The sequence below is a fragment of the Oratosquilla oratoria genome, chromosome 9 (assembly GCF_046742065.1).
Source record: "Oratosquilla oratoria isolate Oo_2021 chromosome 9, ASM4674206v1, whole genome shotgun sequence".
In the NCBI taxonomy this organism is placed as follows: Eukaryota; Metazoa; Arthropoda; class Malacostraca; order Stomatopoda; family Squillidae; genus Oratosquilla; species Oratosquilla oratoria.
The window spans coordinates 70,571,957-70,591,956 of NC_134785.1; the positions used below are offsets into that span (position 1 = coordinate 70,571,957).

Genomic DNA, 20,000 nt, shown 5'->3' on the forward strand with positions numbered 1-20,000 from the left:
AGTTCGCAACATTAAACCAAATTATGATATTTATTCACAGATGTTCATAGCTCGTTCAAACTAAATAAATGCAATTTTGTATCATTCTTACTGGATTTTTTTAATAATGAAAAAAAAGTATGAATATTTTTTTTTTCTAATCTATCCATTTTCAAATGTTCATACCCCGTAGTGAAGACCTAAATTTTTAAAGTGTATATAAGGAATTATATGTAAGGTGACTTTAAATGTAACACAAATTATACATCACAATAAGTAAAAATATCCAATTCACAACATAATTGGTGTAGACTTCATACAATTACGTGATTTGCGTGTATCAAAGGATACAAAGGATTACAAAGGAGGAACGTGCCGATAGGAGACCTTTTGGTCCATAACTAGGTCGGATGCGAAAAAAAAAGATATAAGGATAATATATGTATATATATATATATATATATATATATATAATTATATATATACATATATCTATATATATCTATAGATATACAAATATATATGTATATATAAATATATGCATATAACTATATATATATATATATATATATATATATATGTGTGTGTGTGTGTGTGTGTGTGTGTGTGTGTGTGTGTGTGTGTGTGTGTGTGTGTGTGTGTGTGTGTGTGTGTGTGTGTGTGTGTTATTAAAAGTCAATCCAGAGAAAATACTCAACCTGGTGATTTATTATAAAACTAGGAAAACTAGCCACCTCCCTATTAGAAACAGCCCCCAACAAGAGAGAAAGGAACTTCAGAAATCACATGTCAGCTATAGGTTCACATGTACACGAGGGAACTGTGAAGCCCTCCCATCCACCTATATTGGCATGACGATTAGGTTATCCCGTCGCCTCTCATACCACCTGACATCTGGAGCCCCTAAAAACCACTTAAGAGAAGCTCATGGCATAACACTAGCAAGAGAGACACTAGAGAATAACATTGAGATTTTGGATTCATGTACTGAAGAGAGACGCCTCCCAATTTTATAAGCGTTGTATATTAAAGAGTTGAGCCCAAACCTAAATGTACAAGCAGAAGACCTTAGAGCCCTTCCAAGTATGAGACAAACCGTTACAAATACAAACATGAGACATAACACCACAAACGCCAATACGAGACAAAACGCCACTCGTCCAATTACGAGACAAAACGCTATAACCGTAAGCATGCCACATTCCGCCACAACACGAACCCGGAGGCTCCCCAGCGCACGTGACATTTCGTCACTGCCCAAAATACCAGGTGACCTCCCCCAAGTGATTAGCAAGTAAAGAAACTCTAGTATAAAACTTAGATCTTTAACTAGACTTATCGGATTAATTCTTATCCTGATAAGAAAGAACATCCCTTTAGCTACTGAAGAAGGGTCTTGAACCCGAAATCGCGATCTAGCTAATATGACTACATACAGCCAAGTCATAAATTTCCTTTCTAAGGAAAACAAATCCATAATAAGGTATATGGAAAATACCTTTAAGAAAATAATTAATGCACAATTAGCCATTACTTTTAATAACACATGCATCAGAGAAAATCTCTTGCCCAAATACACTGACAATATATATATGTATATACATATATATATATATACATACACACACACACACATATATGTATATATACATACATATTAATATATATATATATATATATATATATTAGATATACATATATATATACATACATACATACATACATATACCAAGGCTTTTTCCCCCTTTCAAGGGAGGTAGCCAAAAAGGGAAAGGCATAAAATCATTCCCACCCATTTCATCCCTAAATACACTCCACACCCCTCCCACCCTCCCTCTCATCTGAGCACCTCCTGGATGACGGGTCATCCCTACACTTTGCCCAGCGCCCTGGGTCAGAAGCAGTGTCGCAAGACACAGCACATCCACAGCAAGGCCGCTTCATTTAATCGGCGACCCCCCCTCTCCGTCCCCCCTTGCATATAAGGAGAGGACGGGGAGAAATCCCTTCGGGCTGCGTCAAAATTTGCTCACACATACTACCTCACCCCCCACCCCCCGCCCATTCCTCCTCATGCAATCACAACATCATCCATATACAACCATTCTCCACTCACCTCTGTCTTCCGTCCTCTCCCTTCCTTCCTCAACAGACATTCCCCTCTTCCCCAAAGCCCCCTTCACCCCATCCATCCACCTCATCCTAGGACGTCCCCTCATGTTCACTCCCTCCACATCTGCCACATATATATATATATAGATATACATATATATATATATATATTATATATATATATACATATATATATATAAAATAATAATAAACAAAATAATTAAATGCATAAGTATAGTTAGATGATAAACAAAAAGGTAAATAGTAAATAATAAACAACTGATAGATGAATAATAAATGAAAATCAAGCAAATAATGAACAAACAAACAATGCAGTGTTGCATTGCCAGTTACCATCAAGGCAATCCACTGCCATCACTAAAGGTATTACTATCATCACTTTGTATAGGTTAACAAGCAAAGCTCATCAAGCCTTGCACACATTAAGATCTCCCCATTGTCGATTTTTAATAATTCCCCTGTCACAAATACGTGTATGGTTTTCTATCACAATATAGTTGAGATGATTTGAATTATTCTTTATTATTCCTACTTTGATCAATACGTATACATTACGTAGAATTCCTGAAAAGAATTGAAAGGTGAATGAATGATCGCAGCTATTAAGATCTCCATGTTTGTCGATTCTTAATAATTCCCTTGTTGTCACAAATACGTGTATGGAATTCTATCACAATATAGTGGAGATGATTTGGATTATTTTGTATTAGTCCTTCTTCGATCAATACTTATGCATTACGTAGAATTCCTGAAAAAATATGTGAAAGGTCAATGAATGATCGCAGTGAATGTTGACACAACGCTTGGCCAATCACCATTCGGGGAACTTAGAAATGTTGCGATACAAAACTTATCACCGGTATTAAGCTTTTCTAATGCCACCGCTCTGCCTGACCTACGCTTTTTCTTTCTCATATAACCTATTGGTTCTTTTATGGTGTTTGGAGTGTGTGTGAGTGTGTATGCGATTCACCATGGTGATTCACCATGGTCTTGGATCACGTGTTGGACTCGTGATCGACAGCTATTACCCTCCCGGAAGAGAGCTCAGAGCTCACATATGACCGATCTATGAGTAATGCTGTGACCTTACATGCACACTTACACACACCCAACTCCCCGTCCAGGAGTTGGAGTAACGACCCGCAGCGCAGCGATACTGAAATTATTTCAGCCCTGGGCGGGATTCGAACCCGGGCTGCCGTAGTGGCGGCCGCGATCGCTACCACTGCGCCATCGATGCGTGTATGTGTGTGTGTGTGTGTGTGTGTGTGCGCGCACACATTCCTGCTGTTGTTTTTGTTTCATTCTGTCCTCCATCTCATTCTCGATAATTCAATTCTAGTTTTTCCTCTTTTGTGAGAACAACAACAACAACAGTCAACAGTTGATAGTGTGAGCGCGTACCGGAACATAAAGTCCTGCTCTGTGAAAAAAAAGAGGTTTCTGATTTAAGAATTAATTTAAAAAAAGATGTAACGAAAGGATCACTTCACTTAGCGACGAAGCTTCAGCCCTATCGATTCTTTTGGAGTCTCCTCTTTCCTCTCCTCCTCTCCTCCTGTCTTCTCTCCTCTCCTCCTATTTTCTCTACTCCTTTCTCCTCTCCTTCTCTCTCCTCCCCTCCACTCTCATCTCCTCCTCTCTTCTTTCATCATCTCTCCTCTCCTCCTCTCTCTTCTCATCCGCTCTTCCTGTCTTCTCTCCTCATCTCTCCTTCTCTCTCTTCTCTCTTCTCCTCCTATCTCCTCTCCTCCTGCCTTCTCTCCTCATCTCTCCTCTCTTCTCTCCTCCTCCTCTCTTCTCTCCTCTTATGTCCTCTTTTCTCTCCTCCTCTCTTCTCTCCTCATATGTCCTCTTTTTTCTACTACTGTCTTCTCTCCTCATCTCTCCTTCTCTCTCTTCTCTCTTCTCCTCCTATCTCCTCTCCTCCTGCCTTCTCTCCTCATCTCTCCTCTCTTCTCTCCTCATATGTCCTCTTTTTTCTACTACTGTCTTCTCTCCTCATCTCTCCTTCTCTCTCTTCTCTCTTCTCCTCCTCTCTCCTCTCCTCCTGTCTTCTCTCCTCATCTCTCCTCTCTCCTCTCCTCCTCTCTTCTCTCCTTATATGTCCTCTTTTCTCTACTCCTGTCTTCTCTCCTCTCCCCCTCTCTTCTCTCGTCGTATATCCTCTTCTCTCATTCTGTCTCCTCTTCTCTCCTCCTATCTCCTCTCTTCTCTCCTACTCTCCAGAGACCAGAAAAAAAATAATAATGAACTGAAAAACAGAAGCCATAGTTGTTGCTGGTTTTGCGTACGCTGCAGTTCTTACCCCTAATTAAACCGGGTCTGCATTACTGGCCCGTCCCCCCATTAGTACATTAGGCTGTTTACTTGAAGATGACGGAAATTCATTGAGGAACAAAATTTATACCAGTGGTTGGAGTAAATATTTTTTTGCAAAACGAACAACAAGGACGGTGAAAAGCAAAAGATAAATGAAAATTTGTGAGAAATTTGACGAATTTTGAAGGATGTAAATCAACATTTCACCATAATAGTTGAAAAATATCTCTGTCACACAGCAATTTATATATATAAATATATATGTATGTACATATATATGTATATATATATATACTGTATATACATATATACATACATATATATATATATATATATATATATATATATATATATATATATATATATATATCAACCACAATGCACTTTAATTCTAAGCCATCTAGGTGCATGCAGCAGTTGTAAAGTGGTAAGCCCGAGGACTCGAACCTATGCGGCGAGAACGTTACCAGTGTCGAGTGACTAGACCAATACACCATCAAGAGAGATATAAGTTCAGCGCAAGTTTTCTTATTTATCTGTATGCTCGAGTTCATACACATACACGAAAGTTTGCGTTCAACTCATCTCCACTATGATAGTACATTGGTAAGTATACGAAGAAATCATTTTAAGAAATTCTAAGAAATCATTTACCAGTGGGAAATTATTTCTTAGGATTAGTCTCTCTGTGCATCAGATTCGGACCGTTCATTTTCCAGGATGAGGAATATTGTCAGGTGCGTGGTCTGGCAATGGGGAGTCCGCACAGTGCAGTCCTGGCATCATTATACATGGAGGTTTTGGAGAGAGATCATTTTATGAAAATTATGGGAAGAGGGACCCATTGGTTTCGATATGCAGACGACGTCCTAGTCATTGCCCCGGAGAAAACCCATTTCAACACCAAACTCAATAGGCTGAACACGGTAGACAGGGATATTCGGTTCACAGGGGAACTCGAGGTGGATCAAAAGTTACCTTTCTTAGATGTAGCAATTTGGAGGAAGGGTAACGGCACGGTGGGTTTCTCGGTTCACAGAAAAGCTACAAACAAAAATGACCTCATTCACTACTTTTCGGCACATAGTGAAAGGATAAAGAGAGGAGTAATAATTGGATTTTTTCTCAGAGCGTTCCGGGTATGCAGTGAAGAACATATTGACAGAGAGGTCAAATACATTTTTAAAGTGTTCTCAGGACTTAAATATCCAGAAGGGTTACTCCATAGTTTGAAGAAAATAGCGCTTAAAATAATGAAAAGAGAAAGGATGAGATAAAGGAGACTAAGGTGGCTTCATTGTGGTTCCCAACTCCAAGTACACAGAAGAGTTAGGACATTTACTCCGCAGAGCAGGGCTGAAGATCGCCAGTACATCCAGTACGAAGATAGGTGAAGTAGTGAGAAGCAAGGGTAGAAAAGAACATAATAACAACATGGTTTACAGAATCCCATGTGGTGGCTGTGACTTAAACTACTTTGGGGAGACAGGAAGAGGCATACACAAGCGGACATATGAGCACAAGAGCGACCTGAGGGCCCACCGAACATCAAACGCCTTGGTGGTTCATGCGGAGAAATACGGACATTTACCTAACTGGGACGGAGTGGAAATATTAAAACAAGGGTTAGACAAGAAAAAATGAAAAATAGTAAAGGCAGCTTTCATAGCATCCCAGCCCTGCTGTAACCATCGTGATGGTTTTATTAAGCTGTCCAAAACATCCGGCTGGATGGTCCTACAGGAGTTGAAGGGGGGAGGGGGTGGGTTAAGGAAGGAACGCGGAATGATGTAAGGTATAAAATTGTTGATTTCCAGACCATGTTTGTACACGCTGAAGAAGCTTTGTTGAGAGCGAAACGTCAGTTAATAAAAACTTCAACGATTCTCGGTGTTTATGTCACCACCCTGGTACTCATTTTGTCGTCCATTCCTCAATATATATATATATATATATATATATATATATATATATATATATATATATATATATAAGATAATTTCTATGGTCGTCGCGCATAGAACTCGAACCTACTGCTCTGAGGCCAAGAGAATACCGAGACAGTGCCTTAAACTTTTCGGCTACTGGAGGTACAAAACTCTCCGAACTCGAAACGCTACTGGTTCCCGAGATTAGGAAAGATTGTTGCCTGCAAACCAATTTCCTTTTTCACCGGAGAGCCGACCCCTTGGCCTTAGAGCGGTAGTTTCGAGTTCAATGCGCAACAACCATAAGAATTATTTGATTGATGTCGCTGTCCACTAGCGAATTTTTCACATAATTACAATGGCGAAAGTGTGAAAATGATTCGCTCCGGTCCTTACCCCCTGCTGCGAATTGAGGTCAGCTCTCCGGTGAAAAAGGAAATGGGGTCGCAGGCAACGAACTTTCCTAATCTCTGGAACCAGTAGCGTTTCGAGTTCGGAGAGTTTTGTACCTCCAGTAGCCGAGTGGTTCAAGACACTGTCTCGGTAGCCTCTTGGCCTCAGAGCGCGACGGCCATAAAAATTATCTGATTGATGTCGCTGTCCACTAGCAAATTTCTCTCTCTCTCTCTCTCTTTCTCTCTCTCTCACACACACACATATATATGTATATGTATATACATATATATATATATATATATACATATATATACATATATATACATACATATATACATACATACATACATATACATATATATGTATATATACATATGTATATATACATATATACATATACATATACATATACATATATATACATACACACACACATATATATATACAAATATATCTATATCTATATACATATACATATACATATACATATATATTCGTATATATATATATATATATACACATAACATATATGTATATACATACATATATACATACATACATACATATACCAAGGGTTTTTCCCCCATACAAGGGAGGTAGCCAAAAAGGAAAAGGCATAGAATCATTCCCACCCATTCCATCCCCGAAAACACTCCACACCCCTCCACCCTCCCTCCCATCTTAGCACCTCCTAGATGACGGGTCATCCCTGCACCCTGTCCAGTGCCCTGGGTCAGAAGCAGTGTCGCAAGACACAGCACATCCACAGCAAGGCCGCTTCATTAAATCGGCGATCCCCCCTCTCCGTCCCCCCATATAAAGAAGAGGACGGGCTGCGTCAAAAGTTTGCTCACACACACTACCTCACCCCCCATCCCCCCGTCCATTCCACCTCATGCATCACAACATCTTCCATATACAACCATTCTCCATTCACCCCTGTCTTCTGTCCTCTCCCGTCCTTCCTCAACAGACATTCCCCTCTTCCCCAAAGCCCCCTTCACCCCATCTATCCATCTCATCCTAGGACGTCCCCTCATGTTCACTCCCTCCACATCTGCCTTCCATACCTCCTTTACTAGTCTTTTTTCACTCATTCTTTCCATGTGTCCAAACCATCCTAATACTTTTTCATCAACCCTATCTCCCAACTCCCTTTCCATCCCTGTTCTCCTCCTCACCTCCTCATTTCTCACTCTATCTAGCCTAGTAACCCCCATCATACTTCTCAGACACTTCATCTCAAACACATTCAAGCTCCTTCTCTCTTCCTCTCTTATGTTCCATGTTTCTGCTCCATACAGTGCTGTTGGCACAATCACTCCTTCATACAGTCTCCTCTTAGCATCCATAATATATATATATATATATATATATATATATATATATATACATATATATATGAATATATATATATAATGTATATATATACATATATATTTATATACATATATGTATGCATACATGCATGCATATATATATATATATATATATATATATATATATATATATATATAATGTATAATTTTCTAGGACAACAACCTCTTGCTACTCTGGGGTTTCCCCAAGGATGAATTAAACCAGTTCCCCCCCCCTTCCCTTCCCCCCCACCCATTACCTGGGAGGTGGGGGGTGTCATTAGAGGCTGTAGTTAACGATGAGGTTCGGGATGGGGGTGCCACGGAGTTGAATGAAATCGGCTGGTGGCAGACAGAAAAAAGAAAGAAAAACAAAACACACTCAGTACGATGATACTGATATGGAAAAAAATCCAAAGTTGTAGGCATCAAAGTGTGTACATCGACTGACTACATGAGACGGACATAATCAGTTCTAGATTTGCAATGATTAGATAGATATTATCCATTAGGCAGAGAGTTGGTTCAAAACACGAGAACAAATGCTAAGAAAAAAAAAAAAATCGGAGCTTACATCAGGTGGACCGTATCTCTGATTGGCGCCTCACCTTTGCCCTAAGTGCTTGGGCATCAAGAGGGTTAAGTTTGCTATAATGACAGAAATGAGGCACTGCTGTTGAAGGGTAAGAAAAATGATCTGAAATGCAAGTTGATTAGGAAAATAAATATGGGAATTTATGAGGACGACATTTTTTAAGGTCTATCATGAAAACGGAAATTAGATATCAGCATGCAATCAAGCACACACACACACACACACACATACACACACACACACACACACACACACACACACACACACACACACACACACACACATAAATGCTTACACCCATCACCCCACATGCATACACAAAAACACATACATTCACCCACATAAGCCACCCACATACATACAGTACATACATACATGCACACATACGTACATACACGAATGAACCCACGAGCCTTATAGAAATATTCCTAGTGACAGCTAATTACACGTCACGTTGGAAAAGGTCTTTTTATTTCTGGCTATGTTTTCGCCCAGGAGGGCACATGCTCGGTTATTATAGGGTGAATCGTGTATGTATGTATGTATTAAGTATGTATGTATGTATGTATGTATGTATTAAGTATGTATGTATGTATGTATGTATTATGTATGTATTATGTGTGGATGTATATATTAGATATATATATATGTATGTATCTACTGTATGTATGTATATATGTATATGTATGCATGCATGCATGTATGTGTGTATGTATGTATGCATGTATGTGCTCATATGTGTGTGTATGTGTGTATGTATGTATATATGCATGTATATGTGTATGTATGCATGCATGTGTGTATGTATGTATGTATGCATGTATGTGTTTATGTATGTGTGTGTATGTATGTATGTGTGTATGTGTGCTGTAGGTATGTATATATGTATAATGTATGCATATGTGTATATATACTGTATATATATGAATGGATGGATGGGTAGATGTATGTACTGTATTCAGATGTATGTATATATATATATATCTATATATATATATATATATATGTATATATATGCATGTATGTGTGTATGTATGTATGGATGTGTGTATGTGTATGTATGTATATATGTGTGCTGTAGGTATGTATATATGTATAATGTATGCATCTATGTGTGTAGATGTATGTACTGTATTCAGATGTATATATATATATATATATATATATATATACATATATGTATATATATGTATATATATATATATATATATATATATGTATATATGTATATATTTATATATACATATATATATGTATATATATGTACTGTATACATGCAAAATAGCCACAGGAGAAGGGAAACTTGTAGACAGTAAGTACTTTCGTATATTACATCTTCAGGCTAAATGAAAGAGATACGGAGTTGTGTCTAAATGTAAGTATCAGGTAGCAACCGTGATGGGGGGTGGGGAGGGAGAGACAATACAATGCGAAAGGGGGGGATGACCTTACCTCTATCGACCTGACCAACACACAAGGTTCAATCTGGCCTTAATATTTGGGTCACCATTTGGGTTACCAGTTTATCACATTTAAAATGTCCATAGCTTAAGTTTATATTTCTATCAAACGTGTCTGATATGAAGCAGGATTCTATTATATTTCTTTCTTGTAGTTTTTTCCTTTGGCTAAAATTGTTGCCGATAGAGATAAGGTCATCCCCGCCTTTCGCATTGTATTGTCTCCCCCTCACCCTCTACGGTTGCTACCTGATACTTACATTTAGACACAACTCTGTATCTCTTTCATTTAACCTGAAGATGTAATATACGAAAGTACTTACTGCCTACAAGTTCCCCTTCTCCTGTGGTTATTTTGCATTTTTGTATCACGGTGATGTGATTGCTTGCATATATATATATATATATATATATATATATATATACATATATATATATGTATTCATATATGTATATATGTGTATTCATGTATGAATGTGTTTATATGTGTATGTACAGTATATATGAATGAATGGCTCCATAAATATATGTATGCATGTATGTATGCATGCACATATGTATGTCTGTAGACACACATACACAGTTAATAAGAGTGAAAGTGATGGTGAAAGTTGATAGGACACTGCCGGATCATCTGTCTATCATCTGGAGAACAATGCAACTTCATTGTAGTGGTTCAATCCGACTTAAGGTTGTCTGGAATCTGAAATAATTTTCATTAATCAGCTCGACCAAGTTGATAACGTGCTGACAGGGAGAAGCGATACTGATGTCAGCTGTTGCACAGTGGGGTTGGAAAGCTAATAACGTGTCACTTGAACAAATGCCTTACCAACTCCCGGAGATCGAATCTGAAATTTTCATGATCGTGGAACAAGTGCTAATCACTGATCCACGTAGGCTTCAGAAGTCTACTTGTATCTAGAGAGATTGGTATATTCTATGGTGATGTAACTTTTTTTATATATATAACTCAGGGATATGCGGAGGAAGTACAGAAGACATCCTGCACAAAGTTAACCATCTCATCGAGTTGTCATTACTTTGCTATACTTTCTATCTCGGTAAATATAGCTACTTAATTCTATACAAGTTCGAAATATACATCCTTTCCCGTCTCTCTGATTTCCAGGAACCCGTCACTTGAACTCCATGACCCCTGAAGACCCGCCGAGGGATCCCGACCTGGGTCAACAACCCAAGAACGGAGACCCGTTGGTTCTCGAAGGTCCGGGTCCCGAAGGCGTCCATCTGGACATCGAACTGGAAGACGGCGAGAACGAGAACGGCACCACCAGTAGCAGCAGCAGCGTCTCCTGGAAGGGGGATAACAAGTTCGATGACCATTGGTCCAAGGAGAAGAAGCTGGCCTGGCTCCAGCATCTGCTTCTTCAGGAGGAGACCAAGTGTCTTCAGCTTCGGCACCGCGATCTGATCAGTAAGTTCCAAAGGGTCTGTCTGGAATTGGAGTTCTTGGTCTGAGGCGCATCGTGGATGCCTATTAGGGCATGTCTGTTCACAAACGGAACAACAAGCTTTACGTTAAATTTCTATCTGTAGGAGGACGGGAACAGAGCACCGTGTGTGTGTATGTGTGTGTGTATGTGTGTATGTGTGTATGTGGTGGTGTGTGGTGTGTGTGTGTGTGTGTGTGTGTGTGTGTGTGTGTGTGTGTGTGTGTGTGTGTGTGTGTGTGTGTGTGTGTGTGTGTGTGTGTTTACCTAGTTGTATTTGCCTAGTTGTATCTTACAGGAAGGGGAGCTATGCTCGTGGAGTCCCGTCTTTGTATCTCGCAGTGTTTAGTTTGCTCTTAAATTCGTATATAATTTTTGCACACACTATTATTTCATTCAGTTTGTTCCAGATATCCACAACTCTATGTGTGCGTGTAATTGTGTGTGCGTGTGTGTGTGTGTGTGTGTGTGTGTGTGTGTGTGTGTGTGTGTGTGTGTGTGTGTGTGTGTGTGTGTGTGTGTGTGTGTGTGTGTGTGTGTGTGTGTGTTGTGTGAGAGAGAGAGAGAGAGAGAGAGAGAGAGAGAGAGAGAGAGAGAGAGAGAGAGAGAGAAAGAAAGAGAGAGAGAGAGAAAGAGAGAGTGCGCTTCCTTGTCTAAGTCGGCGTCTGTGTCTGTGTACACAGACACAGACACCACAACTTTCTTCATGCCTAAGAACAGCCTCGTCTGACAAACCACCTTCCTCTTTGCACAGACGCTCCCCACGCTGGAAACTGGACCTCGAGCAGCCGGAAGAACTCCTTCGGCGGCTCTGACGAAGTGGAGGAACCTCGGGTCGCATGTCCCCGGGTCTGGGACTCGATCATGTGCTGGGGACCTGCCGAGCCCAACACGACCTTAGAGCAGCCCTGCCCGGACTACGTTCCCGGACTTAAACCTGGGGTGAGTTCTGAGGTCGTATCGGAGAACTCGAGTACCATATCGAAAATTGCTCATCCGTGAGGTGTTCTTAGGAAAAAAGTACAGTATTCTTAGTTAAAAAAATCACCGTACGGTATTCCTAGTTAAAAAGTAGAATAGTGTATGCTTAGTATTAAAATAGAATAAATAAATAGATAAATTAATTAACAAATATATAAAATAGAATAAAGAAATTGAAAACGGGAACTGAAGGACAAACCCTAAAGCTCGTTTCACACGTATCGACTTTTCGCCGTCCTCCGTCCACGACACGACGTCGTCTCTCAAATAACCATGGATATATATGAACGCTTTAAACACGGGGTCGTGTTCGTGACGTGTGAAAGCGTCCATAGACATCCATGGTGATTTGAGAGCACGACGTTGTGTCGTGGACGGCGGACGGCGAAGAGACGATACGCGTGAACTGAACCTATAGGAAGAAATATCATGTCTTATGTTTACTCTTCGAGCACCTCAAAGAATGATGTAAAAACACCAACCTGAGAATAATGATGAATTTCAAGGAAGTAAACGACAATAGACAACAATAGTAAATGACAACAGAGAAAAAAGAAAACAATTACGTAAAAAGACAAATATAAAAGGTGCTTATGATGTATACTGGCTTTCGTATAAAGGATACTGTTATTGAATCTTCTATGGTTCTCAGCGTTACAAAAGAAATTTACACTTTCCTATAATAATGATAGCGTGTATTACCACACGTGATTTAGCGGCTAAAACCAATTTTAGTACTGTCACAGACACCAATATACGTGTAGCATTGATAAAGAAAATTTCCTTTTTCTTTTTTTCTTTTTTTCCAGTTCATAGCCACACGAACGTGTATGGCGGATGGATCGTGGTTTGAGGTGGAGACGGAGGAAGCCCGAGCAGGCAACGCCACAGCAGGATTGAACGACACGAAGGATGAGGCTCTCGAGGGCGGTGGTCGAGGAAGAGACGTAGGAAAAGGCTCAGGCTGGACCAACTACTCCCATTGCTTGACCCGGGAGATCATCAACCCTCCCCTGACTGAGCTACAGCACCCCTTGATTGAGGTGAGGAGAAGGAATCAAGTTGCTCTTGAAGTGTTATCTTAGGGGATCCGTCAACAGAGTTTCATAAACTCACGGGTCTCGCGCGACGCCCCACTCTGTAAACACTCCTTGACGGGTCTCTTCTTTTGGTCTTGTTTCAGGAATGGCTCCCGATCATCAAGCAGATGTCGCTGGTCGGCTACAGCGTCTCCCTGGGCACTCTTGTCGTCTCCTTTGTCATCCTCGCCTCCCTCAGGTAGGTGATCTTGAAACCGTGAAAGCCACGTCACACTACGCGTCTTTTGAGTCAGGGTGGCCTGGCGCGCGCATCTTAACCGTCCTGTGTTCAAACGGTGACTCATTGCCGTGGGTGAGTAACGCGCTCTACTCGGTTCATTAAGGTTGCCACAATTTTGTCCTGGTGATGTTTCACTTGCAACAGGCACACGTTATCCTTATGCAATTCTATTAGTTGAATAACATCTTCACGACACCAGTGGAGCTGAGACTTCTCTGAGATGGTGAGTGAGGCGCGTCACCAGCCCGCCCCTGCTGGGTGGACTGTGGCGCGCGTCAAGTGCCCCTTGCGCCTCACTTTGAGTGTGTTCCGGGGACCACCGGGATCAGTTCCACACAATTTGACGCGAAGTGTCACGGGGTCTTAACTTGAGGAGATGGGGAGGTGTGGTAATGATATACCCTTTGCCTCAAAGGAATCAAGTGAGCTTGGAGAAGTAGGATATCTCTGTGTGTAGGTGTGGAATACATTTGGTCTAAAGACCAAAGAGGAATGTGTCGTAAAACAGAAAAGAAAAGAAAAAAATAAAAGTAAGGCTTTATTAAAAATTCTCTCTCTCTCTCTCTCTCTCTCTCTCTCTCATATATATATATATATATATATATATGCATATATATATATATATGTGCATATATATATATACATATATATATATATATATATATGTAACTGAAGGCGGAGAAAGTAAACGAGGAATAATGGAAGAATTTAACTGCCTTAACGTTTCGACCCTTTGGGTCTTGATCACAAACCAAACTTTGGTATCAAGATCCTAAAGGTCGAAACGTTAAGGCAGTAAAATTCTTCCATTATTCCTCGTATACTTTCTCCGCCTTCAGTTACATTTGTCATAGTTTGAATCAATATATATATATATATATATATATATATATATATATATATATATATATATACATATATGTATATACAGGAAAATTGCGAAACCATAAGAAGGAATTGTGGGGGGTAAGATCACGTGTGATTAAGAAATCTACCACGAAGTTGTCACTCGGTCTGTTGATGTGTCAGGCAGGCAACTCTAATCCCTGTCGTCCATATACACAAAATATGGAATGACACTCGCCAGTCAGTACACCGGGTTTTTGTGTCAAACAAGTTGTCTTCAACTTCCATTTCCCTCATCTCCTTACTCTGCAGTATTTATATATCAGGGATGTACCCTCCGGCAGAAGGGCGAATGCTTCCCCCCCCCATCACCGATTTCTTTATATATATATATATATATATATATATATATATATATATTTAAACAGTATATATATATATTTTTTTTTTACATTGCTTCCACATTTTCTGGTGACTACACCAATTTGGTGAGGTAATAGAATATCTGGATTAAAAAAAAAAAAAAAAAAAAAAAAAAATCCAGGGGATAGTTCACCCCCACCCCACCCCACCCCCCACCCCCCGAGAGTACAGCCCTGCATGTTAAAGACATTTCTCTATTTCAAGAAACAACTAGCAGATAGAAAATTGTACCTAAATATGATAACAATGATTTCCTCTATGTAACAGAGAATGTACTTATTTTATGAAGAGTACATAGTATAGCATTTCTAATCTGTTCATCATCATACACAACTTACATACACTTTATCAGTCAAGGTCACGCACAACCATCAAATTACTGTATACAGTATGAAAAAGGGCCAGGTATCGTAACAAAAGCGAAACCGGTCAGGAATAAACTCGGACCAAGAACCGTGTCTTCTTCCACCTTCCTCAAACCTGTCACAATATTTCAATATATATATACATATATATATATATATATATATATATATATATATATATATATACATATATATACACTATATATATATATATATTATATATATATACACACATACATATACATATATATACAGTATATATATATATATATATATGTTGAGACATTCTGACAGGTTGATGTAAGCGGAATAGGAAACACAGGAGTCTTAGTCTTGAGTTTATTCCTGACTAGTTTCGCAGGTATGCTTTTTCAAAGGAATATGTGTACAAACGGGCTGTGGGCATTTTATACATGGGGTGGACCTCACCACCTCTCCGAGTTGCCATAGTTGGTGGCGAATGTGAATATCACATTGTGGCTCATGTAACAATGAAGACATTTATACAATTAAATATGATAACACTAATACCAAAGAGATTAATAATAGAAAATGTAACAATAGTAATGATAACGATGAAGATAAATATTTAATTAATAATATTAACAATAATGACAAAAATGATAATAGCGGAAATAATAACAATAAGATAAAAGTAATAATAATAAAAACACTAATAAAAATAAAAATAATAATACTAATAACCAAGAAATAAGAAATTATTAATAGTAATCATGACAATAGTGAAAACAATGATAATAAAAACGAAAAATTAATTAAATGTTTAAATAGTAACAATAATAATAACAATAATAATAATAAAGATAATGAAAGTAATAATAATAAAGATGGTAATAATAAAAATAAAAATGTAATGATAAAATTATAAATATAATGATAGAAATAATAAATAGTAGTTATAATAACAATGATGATAATAATAGTGTTGAAAATAAAATAGCATTAAAAGAATAAATCATGATAAAAAGTTGGGGCAAGGTAGCATGGAGGAACTTCAGAGTGAAAGGAAGAAAGCTGGAGAGGGTAGGCCGAAGTGGGAAAAAGGTATCTACTTAGGGAAGCCATTCTTGGAGGGCAAGTGTCGCGGTAGATTTTGTCCATTTCGAGTCACCAGTTCTCTTGTTTGTGTTTTTGTGGTTGGCAATGTAAAGTGATTCAATTATTTTCCGTTGTTTCTTGTGTAGTCCTTTAGCTAGAATGGTGGAACCCTCCCAGTTAGGCAAATGTCCCTCTGTGTCAATGTGGTTAACTAGAGCGTTGGTTTCTCGGTGGTGTCTAATGTCCGCTTTGTGTTCCTTGAGTCTGTTGTTAAGTCCTCTGTATGTCTCTCCGTAGTATGCACAGTCACATCCTTTGCAGGGAATTTTGTAAACGATGCTATTGTCACGGTTCGTCTTGGTTCTGTTGGTGGTCAAGTGTCCTATTTTCTTCCCTGTGTCATTTACTATGATGAGTCCTGTCTGTCTCAACGTTTTGGAAAGCATGTGAGAGAGGCCAGAGTTAGGAACCACAAGGTATCGTAAATTTGTCCTCTCTTCACATCCTTTCCTCTGTCTGATTTTAATGGCTTTCCGTAGTGACGTCCCTAACATGCCCTCTGGGTACCTTAGGTTCCTGAACGCAGCGGTTACGTATTCAATTTCCTCTTGTAAATACTCTTCGCTGCATATTCTAAGAGCCCTAAGGTAAAACCCAATGATAACCCCTGATTTGGTCTTCTCGTCGTGTGCGCTAAAATAGTGGATGAAGTCGTCTTTGTTTGTCGGTTTACGGTATACCTTGAACCTAGCGCTGCTGTCCGATCTGATGACGACAGCGTCTAGGAAAGGTAGGGAACCGTTGGTCTCTTCCTCTACTGTGAATTTAATTCTTTTGTCCACGTTGTTCAGTTGTTCCAGTATGTTTCTTGTGTTGTTTTGTTTTGTGTGAAATGAAGAGGATGTCGTCAACATAACGGTACCACCTGGAGTTAGCTGGGACGATATGCAGAAGGTGGTCCCTTTCCAAAGTCTCCATGTAGAGCGATGCTGCCACCGCACTCAATGGAGACCCCATTGGAAGCCCCTCATGTTGTCTGTATTCCTGCTTGTTAAAAGTAAAGGAACCAAATTTTATGCACTTGTCCACCAACTCCAAGTAGTCACGCTTGTTGATGGGTAAGTTGTCGGTGTCAATGTGTTGTACTGTTTCTTTAACAGCCCGAAGGGCACCGTCTATTGTTACGTTTGTGTAGAGGGAAGTGATGTCAAAGCTTATCAGGCGTTGGTCTGTGAAGTCAAGTGTGTTGAGTCTGTCTATTAGGTCGGAGGAGTTTCTAAGGTGTGTTCCGCTAATGCTACCTAAGGAGGATGAAAGAGGTTTGGCTAATAGCTTGGCTAGCCTATGTGGTGCGCTACCTATGCCAGAAGTTATAGGTCGGAGGGGAATGTCCTGTTTGTGGATTTTCGGAAGTCCTTTCATGGATGGGATTGTTGGGTCTTCCTCTAGGAGGTAGAGGAGTCTTTTTCCCTTTTCGGTTCTTTTGAGGATTTTTCTGATGTCGGTGTTGAACTTCTTGGCTTCTTTGCTGGCTGTACCGTCCCTTTGTTTACAATATGTGGATTGGTCAGAGAGTAAACGTTCCATTTTGTTGGTGTAGACCCTCTTGTTCATGATGACAACGCCACCTCCTTTGTCGGCGGTCGTGATGATGATGTCGTCATTGTCAAGGAGTTCTTGAAGGGCGCGAACGTATCTCCTGGGGATGGTCTTGCTGTTGTCCCTGGCTGCAATGGAACAGCATAATAGAACACCTTGTTTGAAGCCGGACTCGATGTCGCTGTCCTTCCCTTAAAATCAGACAGAGGAAAGGATGTGAAGAGAGGACAAATTTACGATACCTTGTGGTTCCTAACTCTGGCCTCTCTCACATGCTTTCCAAAACGTTGAGACAGACAGGACTCATCATAGTAAATGACACAGGGAAGAAAATAGGACACTTGACCACCAACAGAACCAAGACGAACCGTGACAATAGCATCGTTTACAAAATTCCCTGCAAAGGATGTGACTGTGCATACTACGGAGAGACATACAGAGGACTTAACAACAGACTCAAGGAACACAAAGCGGACATTAGACACCACCGAGAAACCAACGCTCTAGTTAACCACATTGACACAGAGGGACATTTGCCTAACTGGGAGGGTTCCACCATTCTAGCTAAAGGACTACACAAGAAAACAACGGAAAATAATTGAATCACTTTACATTGCCAACCACAAAAACACAAACAAGAGAACTGGTGACTCGAAATGGACAAAATCTACCGCGACACTTGCCCTCCAAGAATGGCTTCCCTAAGTAGATACCTTTTTCCCACTTCGGCCTACCCTCTCCAGCTTTCTTCCTTTCACTCTGAAGTTCCTCCATGCTACCTTGCCCCAACTTTTTATCATGATTTATTCTTTTAATGCTATTTTATTTTCAACACTATTATTATCATCATTGTTATTATAACTATTATTTATTATTTCTATCATTATATTTATAATTTTATCATTACATTTTTATTTTTATTATTACCATCTTTATTATTATTACTTTCATTATCTTTATTATTATTATTGTTATTATTATTGTTACTATTTAAACATTTAATTAATTTTTCGTTTTTATTATCATTGTTTTCACTATTGTCATGATTACTATTAATAATTTCTTATTTCTTGGTTATTAGTATTATTATTTTTATTTTTATTAGTGTTTTTATTATTATTACTTTTATCTTATTGTTATTATTTCCGCTATTATCATTTTTGTCATTATTGTTAATATTATTAATTAAATATTTATCTTCATCGTTATCATTACTATTGTTACATTTTCTATTATTAATCTCTTTGGTATTAGTGTTATCATATTTAATTGTATAAATGTCTTCATTGTTACATGAGCCACAATGTGATATTCACATTCGCCACCAACTATGGCAACTCGGAGAGGTGGTGAGGTCCACCCCATGTATAAAATGCCCACAGCCCGTTTGTACACATATTCCTTTGAAAAAGCATACCTGCGAAACTAGTCAGGAATAAACTCAAGACTAAGACTCCTGTGTTTCCTATTCCGCTTACATATACATATATATATATATATGTATACATATGTTTATATATATATATAAACCACTCCCACCCATCCCATTCCTATCACACTCCACTCCCCTCCACTCTCTTCCCTCCTATTATCTTGGCACCTCCTGGATGACGGGTCATCCCTGCATCTCGCCCACTGCCCTGGGTCAGAAGCAGTGTCGCAAGACACAGCACATCCATAGCAAGGCCGCTTCATTAAATCGGCGACCCCCCCCTCTCCGTCCCCTCATGCAGAAAAGGAGAAGACGGGGAGAAATCCCTTCGGGCTGCGTCAAATTTT

General features: G+C 39.3%; 1 protein-coding gene across 3 annotated transcripts in view; it reads left to right on the plus strand.

The window, feature by feature from the left end:
- Positions 1–20,000, plus strand: part of LOC143028556 (uncharacterized) — a 130,514-nt gene that overhangs the window by 77,631 nt on the left and 32,883 nt on the right. For all 3 annotated transcript variants that reach the window (XM_076190833.1, XM_076190832.1, XM_076190834.1), the window contains 4 exons: positions 11,307–11,612; positions 12,383–12,570; positions 13,419–13,652; positions 13,793–13,887. In XM_076190833.1, the coding sequence (XP_076046948.1) occupies positions 11,307–11,612; positions 12,383–12,570; positions 13,419–13,652; positions 13,793–13,887 (823 nt within the window). The remainder of the gene's footprint in view (positions 1–11,306; positions 11,613–12,382; positions 12,571–13,418; positions 13,653–13,792; positions 13,888–20,000) is intronic.